Below are 17,307 nucleotides of genomic sequence, written 5' to 3' on the forward strand. Positions count from 1 at the left end.
CGGAGTTCTTCTTCCAGGCGTCGTCGAGCGTCCTCGACGTGGAGTGTTCGCCTTTTCAGCGTTGTCATCTTTCTTACTTTTATTAAATAATGGCATTACAGCTAGCTTAAAGCTTTTAAACTTTCTATGAGTTCTTTAAAGAAGCTTATGAGATGTTGTACTATTTTAGGATTTAAATAGCAGAGGTACAAGAAGAAACCGACTAATGCGCTTAACGTTAAAACAATCAGGAATTGTTTACAATAACAAATTTTTCTTTTAAAATTGTTAAATATAGATGAGTATGTATTGTCTACTTCACCTACAGTTGTTTCTACGTCGTGAATGCTTGCGTGTGAGCTTGGAATCTTATTCTGGAGTGTGCGCTAATGCACTCTTATCCTTAATTAAGCTCAACTGTAGAAACACTTTTACTCAGATTTATTCTATATTTGCTTACAAAGCTAATGTGGGTTAGTTAGCTATACAAATTAGCTATAAGGTTAGATAGAATGTTAAAGTTTGCAGCGAAGTTAATTTGGGTATGCTAATATACTATCACAAATTAACTGTTATTTGCTTAGGCGTCGACTTTTCCTAGCAAATGTTATTGTTGAGAAAAACAGCAATTTATAATCCTTGTTGAATTCTTACTTCACTCTAAGGATATGTAGCTTACAATCTGCTTATTCCTGTAAGGCTTTATGAATATAACTTACTAAGGTTCACTCCCAAAGGATCGTCTATATTCTAATAGTATTGCAACTGTTTTGCCTGAATATCAAAGATCTCGCACCCAATACTTATAGTTGTATTAGGGTATGCCTACCAATCCTACTAAGTATTATTCGCGAATTATTACGGGGCTTCACTTGTGATTTCAATCCTTATAACTATATTATTGAGACTCAATTTAGATTATCCTATATATATGAATATAATCAGTCTGTTTTCAAGGTTATTATAGACCGGATGTGCTCTACTTAATTAGTGAGAACACAATATTCTATGTGTCTTACTGAAGTGTGATATCCTACGCAAGGTGATCAATCTATACGCTGGAAGTTGTCAATCAAACTCTTTAAAGTAGACTACAAGGTTGGTGTTATTGCTTGGTCAAATATTATTGAAAATCAAATTAGCTGAATTAGTGCACTTTTTTTTCTAAAAAGGTAACAATTTTAGATTATAAAGACTATGAACTATATGTACACACTTTATTTTACTTGGTTATAGATTTTATACTAATAATCCTAAGTAAAATTAAATTTTCTCAATGGTATAAAAGAAAATATTCTTTCTTTGTTTTAATCCGGATGTTTTATAAAGACAGTAGAGTACTTCCAATATTACTTGCTACTTCTTTTAGAGACGTCCCAAGACTCCCAAGATAGGCTGCTGCAACCTTTTGCTGCGTTTGGTTACTAGAACTTTGTCTCTTATAAGTGTGCTTTTAAATTACATATAGGGCTTAGGTTGTTGACTATACTTTTAAATCACTAATATTCACTATCACTAATGATTGATGGTTTATAACTCTTCTCAAGTTGTCTGTTGAATTCTGGCGGCACATGAAATAGAAATTTTAGCATTAGCAATGCAAGTAAAAATTTAGTTTTCATGTCCTACTTATTGTTGAGTGAACTGTTTATTGTATCTATGTATGTGTTTGTAAGGAACATACAAACAAAAGATTTTTCTAAGTTAAGATTGAATTAAAAACTTTCTAAGTCAAAATAAAATAGAATCACTCTAAGTCCAAAGTTGGAAAATTTTGACTAAGTCCAAAAAGTTTCTAATGAAAATATTCTAAGTACAAAATCAATAAATTTTGGCCCAGGAAAAAAAAATCAAAAATTATCTTAAGTACAAAAAGTTAGCAAATTTTGACTAAGTCAAAAGATTTTTTTTTTTTTGAAATTATACCAAGTACAAAACTAGTGAATTTTGACTAAGTCCAAAAATCTTTCAATGAAATTATGCTAAGTACAAAAATAGTGAAATTTTCTTGAGACAAAAGAAATAGAATTACTCTAAGTCCAGACGTGGAATATTTTGTCCGAGATGAAATTTCCTAACAGTTCATTCACAATTCTACTTTAGAGATTGCCTATAAGTCAAAAGAAATAGAATCACTCTAAGTCCACTATTGGAATATTTTGACTAAATGCAAATCTCGCTAAGTTAAGGATTTTAAAATTATAAAGTATTAGAGTGTTAGAATTATCCTTCACCAAAAGAAGTAGAATCTCTCTAAGTCCATAATCGGAATATTTTGGCTAAGACAAAAATACTCTAAGACAAAATTTTCTTTTAAGTGTGGAGAATGAAATTTGTTAATCTAGTTGGAAAAAATCGTAATTATTACAAGTCCGAATTTTGGTAAATTTCCAACCAAGTTCCCAATTTCATAAAAATTACTATAAGTCCAGAAATTCGAGATTCTCTCTGTAACAAAAGAAATAGAAACGGTGCTAAGTCCAAAAGTGGAATATTTTGCTCAGAGTCTCAGGAGGTCTCTGATTGCATACAGCAATTTGTCTACACTTATATCATTCCAACCGATCGATGTTGAGAATATCTTTGAGACTTTGAAATATTTTGTTTAACTCAAAATTTTAGAGGCAATAGTTTTATTTTGATACATCCGCGTATAAATCAGAATTGCATTAAGAATATAAGTCCTAGGCATGTATAAGTAAGTGCAAATCTCAGAAAATCGGTTCTAACGGCACCAAAGTATTAGTACAGTTTAACTTGTGTATAAATGCTACAAGTTTGTAATAATCTTTTGGCCCTTTACTACGACTCAAGAGTACTAACTGCTTTCGGCATATTGTTTCAGAAACATGGCTCCAAAGACAATATGTATCCCAACTAACAGCGTTTCCCGTGTTCTATAGGATTTGCTCCTAAGTTTTCATTTAATAAGGCAGTTCAAAATGGTCCTTTACAAATAGTATTTTGATAGCTTATAAATGAAAAGTTACTCCATGCTTGATTCTTAATAAGTTCTGGCTTAAGTATCAAAGATTCAAGTATTTCAACACTTAGAGAATTTTCGAATAAGTAAAAATCATACTAAGTCCGAAGATTTATATATATACTCCGCCACCTAGCACAACTCCTAAATTTCAAAATTCTGACTAAGTCCAGAAATCAAAATTTTGCACATAGCTCAATCATAGATTATTCCAACCCAAGTGTTTTACTAAAGAGAGGCGGACATGGAGGTGCCGGTGTGCTGGTATTCTCTAGGGCCTCTAGAGTGTCAACCAGTGCGAGTGTCCTTATAGGGCGGCGACCAATGGCCACAAATATGCTAGCATTCTCTAGGGCCTCTAGAGTGTCAGCTAGTGCAACTGCTCGTACACGAGGCTCTCAATTGCATTTGTGTCGTGCCTTTCAGTCCCTATCTCTTCAAACGCCTCATAGTCCTAACCTTGCTCTCAAATAGTATCACAGGTTTTGGTAAATCCGATTTTGCCATAGCTACAATTATTCGATTTTGGTAAAAATACCTGCCTTAGGCGGTTCGGGTACGGTAAGGAAAAAAAAAGAAAAAAATTTATGAAGTAAAATTTTTCCAAGATACAACCGGTAAGTTGCACCATTGTGTGTGCGAATGGGGCGTTTGTCCATATTTAGGTATGGAGACCGCTCTTCTATGAGTACTACTAAAACCTAATTTTAATGCAATACACATAGACATTCTCATCGTCGGTTCGCTTATTTAGAATGCTTAACCCTCTATTCCCACAAGTATAATACGAATTTGGTTGAGCTGGTGGAAGCTCAACAAAAGACCCACGCGAAGTATTATGTTGCTTTAACCTAAGAATAAATGGTTGGTTTTGATATTCGATTAGAATCATATAAGTATATTAAGTATTAAGGAAGGAAAATGTTTTTATAAAGTGTATTTATATCACAAGTGCATAAGTTAAGTATGGAAATATTTACAGGATAAGTGTTAAAATTATAAGTAGAGTAGGACAGAAATGTGCCCTAAGTCCCAAGCAGTGAATTGTGCTAAGTGTTAGAGTTCTAACATAAGGCCTGAGCTCAATTCATGCTAAGTACTAAGGGGCCTAAATTTAAACTACAATGCATGCCAAACAACTAAGTCATTACCTTTTTTAAAGCCAGAAAGAGAAGTTGATGGTAGGAGAGTTAGTAAATAACTGAATAAATTCAAGAGGTACATGCTATAACATTAGCTCTGGACCAGGATTTTAGTGTTTGTCTGTGCAATTAAATATCTGTGTGTTAATATGTGACGTAAATCAGGCATAGTTGTAGGCATACATATATGTACTGGTTGTTTATATGATTACATTAACTATAAACATAATATCTTTAATAAACATATACTATTAGCAAATCACATATAGATTACCATGAATAGGCTTTCGTTACCCATATATGGTGTCATATAGGTAGAAACAGGCCTATGAATGTATAAATTGATACAAATAATGCCTTGGGCCTAGCTAAAGTAATTGTGTCTTGCCCCTGAGTGCTACTAGTTAATTGCAGGGCACGTGTCAATCAAAGGTTCATAATATGATCTATATAGTGTTGATTTTATATCAAGCATAGATAGATAGTTGTGGATGCGAAGCATTTCTGTAAAAGTCTCATATGTACGTTCAAAGAATTTGAAAATTGAGGATCGCATCTCCAAATACTTGGGCGAAGCCGCTTTTGTCTTTGATGAAAACCGGGAAAGTTAGGACTATTAACATTATTGGATATATCATATTAAGTCTTTATTTTCAAAGCTAAATTTTAAAAAAAATATAGTTTAGGAGTTGATTTTTATATGAATTGTTTTAGAATCTAAAGAAAGTATTTTATCATTGATCGGTGAGATACGCATTCATTTAGAATATTTACCGTGCCTCTAAAAATAAGAAATTGTTTAGAAATTTGATATTAATAAAATCTACCCAACAGTACGTTTAGTTCTTAGTTGTTGTATTAAAGTTTTTCTTTAAAAGTTTTAAGAAGAGATTATAAAATTGTGTACTCTATATTTCATTTTTTAATATTAGATTAACCTCTTAGTACATATATTATATTTTCTATCCTTATCCTATTATATACAGTAGTAAGCTGTATATAATAGAATCTAGCTAACCGCTAAACCGATATGGTTCTCCATTACAATGAAGCATTATTATTAAGCAAAAGGATGGTAACATTCAAAATATTACCATAAACATTTGGAAACATAAAAACATTTTGATTTACTTAAAAATTATGATTTTGGTTTAAAGTTTGCTGAAAATTTATCAAATTTTGTAACTTAATCGTACTAAAATAATTAATTGCTAAGAATATTCTAAGACAGAAACTGAACATTTTATTAATTGCAACATAATCTTTTTTGAATAACCTTTACATTACCTCAGACTGTATTCATCGTGCTAATCTTTTTAATAATTAATGCATCTTCTTTATGTAAAAAGAACTTTATTGGGAACTAATTTTGAGTATATTAATCAATTTTGGAACTTTATCCTACGTATGCCTTTTATTTTCATATGTTTCTTGCCCAATAATTTATAGTTTTAAAGCAGGGCTAAGCAGCAGCGCATCAGCCGCCTTCGAGCCTTAGGGAAAACAACCTTTCACAGTTTTAAAAATAAGCTGGAAGTCAAATTTGGCCATCCCCCTTTTAAAAAAATATTGTAAAAACATCCAAACGGGTATAATTTGAGGCTTAGTCGCGGCTAAAAAACCCTGTTTCAAAGTCGTGTTGTACTAAGAAAGAGTAGGCTAACAGAATTGTTCTTGAATCTTACTAACCAAAAGGGTTACCAAATCTTGTCCTAGAAAAAAAATGTTTATGCCATAAGTTCCTCTTATTGATCACTAAATATATCTAGGTCCTAAACCTAATGAATATAAGGATGACAACGTCCATAAATATATCTAGGTACTAAACCTAATTTATATAAGGATGTCAACATCCATAAATGGAAGCTCTCAAATCAGAAGGAAGGACAAACGAACAAAAACTATTCAAGACTGTCAGAACTTAATGAGCAGAACATAAATTTGCAAGTTTAAGCAGAAATGTACATAAATTTGTTAAATTTGTTTAAATACAGAATATAGTAAAAGGACATACTTTCAATTTTCCTTTTGATTATAGAGATGCCTTGCTTGAAATATACTTTTTGTCCTAGGAATCATTATACAAAAATCAGATGAATAGGATAAATATTATCATACAAAAAATTGTTGTCAAAAAAATGAAAATAGCATGTTTTACGGACGGACTAACTGGTAATGATTCTAGAGTTGCCAAATCGTACCTAATTGTTATAAGAACAACAATTATTGTTCCGAACGAACGGACCGACCATAATTATAGAAAAATCTTCGCATGTAATAAGAGAGACTAATTATACAATCTTCATTCATAGTAATGTATCTATTAACCTTTATATTCTAAAAGAGTACATTATTAATGCTGATTAATTCTTAATTGATGTATGCCTGTCTGTCTGTCTGTCTGTTAGTTTAATTGGATGCTTATATTGTAACTACCTTTTTAAAAGCGAAGCTTTTCTATAATTAGAGTATGTCTGTCCGTCCGTCCGTTACGGTTAGTTTTTTTCGTTGATTTAAATAGGTTCGAATTGTCCTATCAATTTCAAACTTTGCATGATGATTCCTATAACAATTAGATATGACTTAGAAAGCGCAGCAACTCTATAATCGTTAATATTTTGATTTTTTAACTTTATTGACAACATATTTTTGTATGTTAAAAATATTCAAATTATCTGATTTTTGGAATACTTAATCATATTCCAAACAAGATGTTATAAGCGAAGTATCTCTATAATCAAGTCCTAAAAATTTATGTCCTTAAACAGTATCATATATTTCAACAAATTTAAAATCCATTTTCCCCGGCAGAATCACATATTATTACAGGAGCACTTGAATTTGAATTTAATTTGATAATAATCTGTTGATAACACTAGTCCCCAAAGTTTTATAATAACGTTTTCTTATTCGTTGGCTCAACAACTTTGGGGATCTTAGTGAATTTAGATTGGTTGATTCATTAGGTTGAGTGTTCAAACGTTTCAACCACTAATTTTAATCTACAGAAGCGTTAATTTTTTGTATCATCAATTGTGATGTACATCAACTTATCGACGATTGTCTCATCACTTATATCCCAGATGCCGATGTTTTACTGAACGGAAATGTATACAACCCCCAATTGCAAAGGACATATTGAATATGTTTGACTTACACACTATATACTACCCATAGATTCATTATTATCTGGATGTTGCACCAGATTTTTATGTACTTTAATAAAGTGATACAAGCAGCTTGCTAAAACAAAGATACTTCCATACAACCACTTAAACCCATTTCAACCCCTCTTACTGATAGAACAAACTGACTAAAAAATGAGGTCCATGTTAGCAACCAAAATGACGGCAAATTTTCGCCTTTCAATATCTCCACATTTAATATATTTAATATACTACCCAATTTCCCGATACTTCATACCTTTCCACAGGATATAGCAAAATATAAATGGACCAATAAAACTACCCTTGTCAAAAATTAGTGTATCTATTTATCTAAGTCAATCCTATTATATAAAGTAGTAAGGTTTTTTATTTGTACCACAGGATCTCGCTAACCGCTGAACTGTTATGGTTCTCCTTTACAGTGAAGATTCTTATAGGCCCTAAAATGACTACTTTATTTCATTTCATGTTGTCAAAACAAATAAATGGATTTTTTTACGTAAATCTAATTCGTTGACTTAAAAACTTTGGGTACTTTTTAATAAATTTGGTCCCAAACTTTTCAATTATTAATTTAAATCTACAGAAGAGACAATTTTAATTATCATCACTGGGTATTTATAACAATTTGTCGTTCATTGTATTATCCCTATGATTTATAGGATTTGCAGAACATTAGGGTAAACTAACCAACATACAGACCAGCTAGAAGACTTATAGAGTAGCTTCGATTTAGATAAAACTAAAATCAACCCTTTCACTTATTACTTTTTCTATGTATATTCAGACAAACTTACGGCCTAGGACGGGTTCAACAAATAATTGTTTTTTATAATTACTATAAAATTTAACACTTGGCATGGTGTTTTCAGCTGTTATGGTAACTCTAATTGTTTTTAAAACCCGCGTAAAGTGTTGTCAGGGGAGAAGGGGACATTGGTCTGTTTATTACACTAGTCTTCAAAGTTTTATAATAACGTTTTCTTATTGGGGGACTTGAATTAGATTTTGATTGGATGGTTAATTTAATTGAGAGTCCATACTTTTCCCTTATAGTAATGTACAGAAGGGGTAATTTTGTGTATCATCATTGGCTGGCGATGTACTCCAATTTGTCGGCCATCGTCTTATCCCTTTAGGTCCCTGAGGTATTGTAGTTTATTGTCCTCATACAATTGGATAGTATTTGCAGACATGGAGGGATAACCAAACAGGATGATAGGCGAATCCAAGGTCAGGTTTTGTACAGTACGTTTGGATTTTTCTCCAGTTTAACAAATATTTTCAAGAAGGTTTATTAATACAAAATGTACAAATAGTTTTTTTTTAAATATTAAACAATAATGTAGTAAGTATAACCCAGACACAACTACCTGGACCCAGTGTTGGAGAACCCAGTAATAGTATCGGACTGATTATGACGTCAAAAAAAAAATTTGCCAATGAGAGGCCATTATTGACCAATGGTAAAATTTATAGTGGCCTCTCATTGGCTAATTATTTTTTTTTACGTCATAATCAGTCCGACACTTTTACTGGGTTCAGTGTTGGAGACCTTTTTCGTTTGCTAATTTGTATTTTGCTCTTTTATAACACTTTTCTGTGTTAATATTCTCGACGCTATTGGCTGATATTCAAAGACCCAAGTTAAAGTCGGCACATGGTTCACGGGTTGGGGACATACAGTAATTTAACGCCTTCCCTCTCAATTGTTTTACTTTAAAAATTAACATTTAAAGCAATATTTAAGTGGTTATTTGTACATTTACTTTTATATTTTTTAGTCAACTACGCAAAGACCATAATGTTGTTTTCTAAAAGTAAGTGTGATTAATTAAAAAAGAATATTGTATTGTAAAAATCTGTTGATGTATACCTATCCCAAAGTTTCAGAGTATTTGGTGCATTATTGGAAACTGTGTCCATCCATCTATCCGTCCATCTAAAACTATCTATCAATCCATCTCCTTTATTTATTACTAGCGGCTTCGCCCCTAGCCTCTAGGGCCTTTGCCCCAAGAGATGACAAAAAAAAATTCAAAAAAAAAGAAAATTTCTACAAAAGAATTCTTCTACAAAAGAAAATTTCTACAAAAGAATTCTTCTACAAAAAAAAAAATGGGGGGGGATTTTTTTATTTTATGGGAGTTGGGGGTGTCCCACCCCCCGAGAAAATAGCTTAAAACCACCACAGGACCAATAGGTATATACCCTGAAGAGTAGAATCCGATCGGTTCATTGGTTACCGAGATCTTAAGCTTCAGACGGACGGACAGATGGACGGACAGACGGACGGACAGACATCAAGCTACTTTGTATTATAGATAACAAAAGAACATTTTTTAACTAATGACTAAGTTAAATTGTTTCTCTTTTCGTCAGTGCCATTAAAGTGCCTAGTCGAACAGAGAACTACACCCCCCCCCCTACCCTCCGTTACAAGTGTTAAAAATAAATCGTAAACAAAGATAGGGGGGGGGGGGTTTAGATATTTATTACTTTATGGCATGTTAGGTTAGGGTATATTGGGTATTTAGAAGCTTCGCAGAATTATGGTTCCCCGCATTTGATAGGTATACCCCCTAATTTGAAGCTATTGATGTTGAAATAGGGGAGGGGGTTCGTGCTTGACAGGCATTTTATGGGAAAGCAACTTTTTTTTTCCTGTAAGAATTTAATCCATCCCCCCCCCCCCCTCGCTCTTTTTCTCTCTCTGTATCAGCCTGTTGTTATTTTTCCGATAATTTCTATTTGGATTTCAAGATCCATCTTTTTCTGGCATCTTGTTACATCGAGGTGTTTAGTTAAACACGCAAAATTATCCAATATAAAAAAATAAATGCTTTTGTAAGTATCACATTCTAAAAACTGTACACCACGAATTCAATAAGAACAAATTTTCCATTCTAATTTTATTTTATTTTGTTTTACAGTTCTGGTATTTTCCATGGAGGGAGGGGACATTGGGCTGTTACACATGTCCCCAAAGTTTTATAATAATGCTTCCTTGATCGTTTGTTCAACAACTTTGGGGACCATTATTCAATTTTAATTGGTTGGTTCATTGTAGTGAGCGTCCAAACGTTGTAACCACTAATTGTGATCTACAAAACATGAATTACTTTGTATTATCATTGGGGATGTACATCAATTTATCGTGCAATGTCTTATCCCTGGGTATTTTCAGACATTTTGATTATATTCTACCAGCGACGTAAGAAAAGAACTTATTGCACTTTATTAAATATTGATTGATTTGTTTAAAATTATTGTGTCCAAACTTTTCAACCCATAATTTTAATCCAGATAATGTGATATTTGTTTTTTAAATAATTTGAAAACAGGTGTATTTGCTGGTATGATTGCCCACCCTACTTAAAGCCAAGGAATTGCTATTTTATCAATGATACATGGCCTGTCTGTTTTATTGATAACTCAATTCATAAACAAATTTATATACAATATTAAGATTTTAAAAAGGATTTTTTTTGAATAAGAGTTTTTTTCTACTTTTATAGAAACTGTACAAAAAATTGTGAAATAGAGAAGAAAGAGAGAGAGAAAGAGAGAGAGAGAGAGAGAGAGAGAGAGAGAGAGAGAGAGAGAGAGAGAGAGAGAGAGAGAGAGAGAGAGAGAGAGAGAGAGGGAGTCAGAGAGAGAGAGAGAAAGAGAGAGACAGAGAGAGACAGAGAGAGAGACAGAGAGAGAGAGAGACAGAGAGAGAGACAGAGAGAGACAGAGAGAGAGGGAGACAGAGAGACAGAGAGAGACAGAGAGAGAGAGAGAGAGAGAGAGAGAGAGAGAGAGAGAGAGCGAGAGAGAGAGAGAGAGAGAGAGAGAGAGAGAGAGAGAGAGAGAGAGAGAGAGAGAGAGAGAGATAAAGAGAGAGAAATGAAATGAACAAAACTGGTTTTAATATGTGGATATTCGTGGAAAAGTGGATTTAATACATGATTTTTAAAATGCCGCGCTGTGATTGGCTTTAATTTGGCGCACTCCGATCTAAATCACCATCCAGCTCTGGAAAATCATGTTCTCAGCTCAGTATGGCTTAGAACCTGTTCTATTCCATAATCATATGAATCGTTTTCGAAGCCATACAGGAGATAGTATTGGACAGAAGAAAACATTAACAAGGATGACAACATCCATTAGAAGCGAAGTACATGGATAGAAAAATCAACAAAGAGCAAATTTTCATAAAAAGTATGAAAATAAAGCTAGAAAATTTAACTATTAAATAGCAGAAATACATTTTTTTGGTAACTAGAACAACAGACTAACGGAGTAAATTGAAAAATGTCAAACAATACTTTTTAAATTAACAAAAATATTTACTCAAAACACATAATTTGTCATTTTTTTAACAAAATAAAACAGCTTGCTTTACATTTATGTTTTTACTTTTTTGACAAATTTGTTTTAGCGTGTTACAGAACTTTTATTGTCTTAATAATAGAAAAACAAGGATGAAATTTTTCATTATAGCGAAGCACAAAAATCAGACAATCGGACAAATGATCATGATCAAAAAATATTGACAAAGGGTTTGTTGAAAAAAACTACATAATATTTTGATTTTAATATTAGGACTTATATTAAACAGTTTGATGAAAATGTTTATAACTGCGGGACTATATTTAAACATGCATGAGGGAAAAAGTATATTAAAAATAAATATGATATCATGTATGCCTCTACCCCTGTAAGGCTATAATAAGGAAAAGAAACAATATAGTTGGTTATTATCTATCCTTTTATCCCTGTAGGGTATTAATGAGGCGAAAAGTATATTGAAAATCAATATAATATCATGTATGCCTCTATCCCTGTGAGGCTATAATAAGAAAAGGGAAACAATATAGTTGGTTATTTCTCATCCCTCTAACCCTGTATGGTAAAAAATGAAGGAAAAGGTATATTGAAAAACAATATAATATCATGTATGCCTCTATCCATGGGAGGCTATAATAAGAAAAAAGAAACATTATAGTTGGTTATTACTCATCCCTCTAACCCTGTAGGGTGATGATGAGGGAGATAGTATATTGAAAAACAATATAATATCATGTATGCCTTTATCCCTGGGAGGCTATAATAAGGAATAGAAACAATATAGTTGGTTATTATTCATCCTTATGTCCCATTAATGGTATTAATGGGGGAAAAGGTATATTAAAAAAAACAATATAATATCATTAATGCCTCTATCCCTGAGAGGGTATAATAAGAAAAAACAATATAGTTAGTTATTATTCATCCCTCTATCCCTGCGGGGTGATGATGAGGGAGATAGTATATTGAAAATCAATATAATATCATGTATGCCTCTATCCCTGCAAAGCAATAATAAGAAAAAGAAACAATAAAGTTGGTTATTAATTATCCCTGTTGGTTATTAATTATCCCTCTTTCCCTGTATGGTGAAAAAATGAGGGAAAAGGTATATTGAAAAACAATATAAAATCATGTATGCCTCTATCCCTGGGAGGCTATAATAAGAAAAAAACAATATAGTTGTTTATTATTTATCCCTCTATCCCTGCGGGGTGATGATGAGGGAAAAAGCATATTGAAAAACAATGCAATGGGTTATTGCATGCAATCCTACAACATTTCATTATGTATGTATATTAGTTCCTAAACAGGAATCTAAAGAGATAAGACAATGATCGATAAATTGATGTACATTCCCAATGATGATACACAAAAATACACCTTCCGTAGATATCAATTAGTGGTTGAAACGTTTGGACACTCAACCTAATAAACCAACCAATCAAATATTATTAAAGTCTCTAAAGTTATTAGGCCAACGAAAAGAAACCATTATAAAACTAGTAAAAATTATGAAGATTAGTGACTATTGTCCACTCCCTTCCTGAGTTAAATCCTTAAAAAAATTTGCCCCACTAATCGCTTAGTGGGGCAAAATTGTTTTCGTGAAAAATCCTCCAAAATCACATAAAAAATCTACAAAAATTTAATAAAATCTTATTCAAAACCCTTCTATGATTTTGTTTATTTTTTGTAGATTTTTAATGTGATTTTGGTAGATTTATCACGAAAACAATTTTGCCCCAGTAAGCAATTAGTGGGGCAAACTTTTTTAAAGAATCCACCTCTGCACTGGTTCGTAATACATTGGAAATTTGCAGAGAGGGGGGGGGGGGCATTGGACTTCAATAAGTTTTATCTACAGAAGGGGTAATTTTGTTTACATCATTGGGTATGTACATATATAAATTGCTCATCCATGCATGAAATCCTACAACATTTCATTATGTATGTACATATTAGGGATCTAAAGAGATAAGACAATGTCCGATAAATTGATGTACATTCCTTATTATGATACATAAAAATACACCATCCGTAATGGTTGAAAAGTTTGAACACTAATAAACCAACCAATCAAATTGAATAAAGATCAACAAAAGAAAAGTTATTATAAAACTTTGGGGACTAGGGTAATAAAAACAACCAATTGTCCCCTCCCTTATTGATGCGTATTTCACTTGCTGGCAGGGAGGAGACATTGGACTCATACTTGCACGGGTAACCAAAGTATTATAACCCCGTTATCTTATATGTTGGGTACTTTTATTGTATTGTAATTGGTCGGTACTACACTAGTAATCTCCAAACCAATAACTTTAATCTACAAAAGGGGTAATTTTGTTTATCATCCTTGGGAAAGTATTTCAGTTCATCGTCCATTGACTCATACAATGTATAAATACTGAATATAAATATTTTCCACATAGACATATTAACGTTACACTAAGATAAAAATAACTTACTTTTGGTGGGGGATTTGCAAATATTTTACAGGTCAGCGTCACCGTCTGTCCAGTCTTGACATGGTGGTAGGACTCTTCAGATACTATGCTTGGACCATCTAGATAGATTAGATAGATAGATAGATAGATAGATAGATAGATAGATAGATAGATAGATAGATAGATAGATAGATAGATAGATAGATAGATAGATAGATAGATAGATAGATAGATAGATAGATAGATAGATAGATAGATAGATAGATAGATAGATAGATAGATAGATAGATAGATAGATAGATAGATAGATAGATAGATAGATAGATAGATAGATAGATAGATAGATAGATAGATAGATAGATAGATAGATAGATAGATAGATAGATAGATAGATAGATAGATAGATAGATAGATAGATAGATAGATAGATAGATAGATAGATAGATAGATAGATAGATAGATAGATAGATAGATAGATAGATAGATAGATAGATAGATAGATAGATAGATAGATAGATAGATAGATAGATAGATAGATAGATAGATAGATAGATAGATAGATAGATAGATAGATAGATAGATAGATAGATAGATATATAGATAGATAGATAGATAGATAGATAGATAGATAGATAGATAGATAGATAGATAGATAGATAGATAGATAGATAGATAGATAGATAGATAGATAGATAGATAGATAGATAGATAGATAGATAGATAGATAGATAGATAGATAGAAGATAGATAGATATATAGATAGAAAGAAAGATAGATAGATAGATAGTAGCCATGAAAATTCATAATAAAGAAATGTTCAATAACCTCTAGAAAAAATCATGATTTTACCCATACCGTACTATATTACAAAGTATTTTTAATCTAATATTCCAATGAAGTACAGGGTTACTAGGTAACAAAAAGAAAACGCAATATCCATATTTATATCTATATTTAATACCATTATAATTGTCAAGTTGACTAGATTTAATAAATTCATTAATTAATTCACAAGAATGTTTTTGACATTTTCATAACAATTTTATTCCGAAATTAACTCAGAAAACCAGTATATCTAAATTCAGTTCTCTTTTAACTGTGGATCAAACATCAATTACTTTTATTGTGTGATAAAAATGGTTAAAAATGCTTTCATCTTGATTATGGTGACTCTAACTATCATAAAGGATTCAAATATGTTGCCAGGTTATTTGAATGTAATTCTGCATATTGTAGTGGGTTTCATAGCGTTAGCATCTGATGTTCTTGTCTTTAAGTTTTATGGCAGTTTACCAGATTTCAAGAAGAGTGTGCTGACCTACACGGTGAGGCTGTTGGTTGTGGCCAGTGGCATTGCTGTGGTATGGTACAACCTGGCAGCTATCATCCTTGAATTTTCATTTTTCATCAGCCCATGGGTGGCTGAATATCCAAACACATGCTGTACCCTGCTGAGAGTTGAAACTGTGTCTGAGGTTATGTTGGTGGCAATAATAATGATCCAGCTTTGCAAAGCTTGCATTGTATTCAATTCTTTGTTCTTTCTCAGCATGGATCATGAAAGAGTGTTTAAGTTTATTTTAGTGATTGTGCTGGTCATATTTATGACACACAATTCTTTGGCACTTTTCTTTGCTGGGACTTTATGTCCCTTGCCTAAACTTAGCAGAATCTTAAGACTCAATAAAATTAACGTTCCAGAAGAAATGAAAAAAACGGCTCCTCCACTCATCTTCATCTACTTTATCATCACTTTTTTGGCAACAATCATTCTGAAATTTGTGAAAAGAATTAAGAATAAGAACCAAAGAATAAATCCTGTAGTTCCTCAAAACTTCCCAACAATTTCTGGGATGCCAAAGAATCTAAAGAAGAACAGTATCCATCCAACCAACATGAATATTACTGCTAACACTGATGAAAGAAATCAGCCAAGTCAATTTGTACCCAATGTTGAAAGAAATGACCCAGAAACTGCTGCAAATGACCAGCCTGTAACATCAGAACAGATTTCAGGTAAAGTTTTATTAATTAAACAGTAAGATTGACATTTTGCATTTTGAGAAAACAAATAAGTATAGCGTGCTCTTCTGAAATACTTAATGATAGAGGAAATTTGAAAACCTGTTATCTAATCATATTTTTTGAAAACATTTTAAATATTGTTTAAAAATGTGTATTGTTTTGTTTTAGGATCAAGAAATGAAAACATGAAAGTAAAGATGAATCTGACAGTACTTGCTTGTTTGTCAATAACTTTGGCAACATTCTTCAGTATGCAGTCTGATACAACTCTTTTTCTCTTTCTACTTGAATCTTCTGTATCTTTGGCCATTCATATCCTGCCTATTACAAGGCTTCTGAGACTAGACGATACTTTGAGTTATGCGAAAAGAAAACTTATTCAACTCTTCAAGGGCTATTAAATAGATATTGCTTTAAAAGTTATAAATGTTTCCAATAAAAGACTTTTATTGTATTTGTTCTACAATTATGTATTATACTAAGTTTCTAAATTATTGCACTTGATTTTTGAAATTCTTAATTCTAACTGTATATCTGTAGATTTTGTTATTTAAATGAAGTTGATTATGTAAATTATTTCATTTTAGTAGGGTTTACTGTGCCTAAAGTAAAACAATCTCCATAATATGTCATGACATCTAAGAGTACATTATGTTTAAGAAACCTTCCTTTCTCAGCTAAGCTGGCAGGAGCTTAAAACTGGTTTTTACCAAAAGTAAGTTTTTAAAAGTATCTGTTCTTAAAAAAAAACATGTGAATGTTCTGCTATTTTTATTCAATCAAACATATATTTGTAAATGTATTTATAAGCTTTTCTTGTTCGTCACATATCTGTCATTTTTGTGGAGCTATTCTTAATTAATGTGAAATAAATTTGAGTTAAATACTTTGATTAATCTCCATCAATATTTTTAAACCTTCCAAGGACCTATGAGAAGCCACATTGTATAGGAAAATAATAGAGTTTCAGCAGTTAGCAAGATCTTTTGCATCAAACAGACACACAGACAGGCACAGATCCTGCTACTTTTATGAAAGAAAAATGAGAATAGAAAGATAGATGGAGATAGATTGGTATGATTCAGTTTTTTAGATACATTCATGATACCATTAGTTACTCCCTATATTCACCTAATCTACTTAATTAAAATTCTGTTAGTAGGCCAATGTTATTTTTAGGCTATTAATTATGCATGATACATACATTTTGGTTTTAGCAAAGCTATTCT

The 17,307-nt window shown here is 31.9% G+C and overlaps 1 protein-coding gene across 1 annotated transcript in view; it reads right to left on the reverse strand.

The window, feature by feature from the left end:
* LOC145324829 (opioid-binding protein/cell adhesion molecule-like) overlaps positions 1-17,307 on the reverse strand; it is a 130,319-nt gene that overhangs the window by 35,189 nt on the left and 77,823 nt on the right. Inside the window, exon 10 of the mRNA XM_080167505.1 lies at positions 14,075-14,172. Within this exon, the coding sequence (XP_080023631.1) occupies positions 14,075-14,172 (98 nt within the window). The remainder of the gene's footprint in view (positions 1-14,074; positions 14,173-17,307) is intronic.

Source organism: Acartia tonsa, chromosome 7 (genome assembly GCF_053477335.1).
Source record: "Acartia tonsa isolate MP-2025a chromosome 7, ASM5347733v1, whole genome shotgun sequence".
Classification (NCBI taxonomy): domain Eukaryota; kingdom Metazoa; phylum Arthropoda; class Copepoda; order Calanoida; family Acartiidae; genus Acartia; species Acartia tonsa.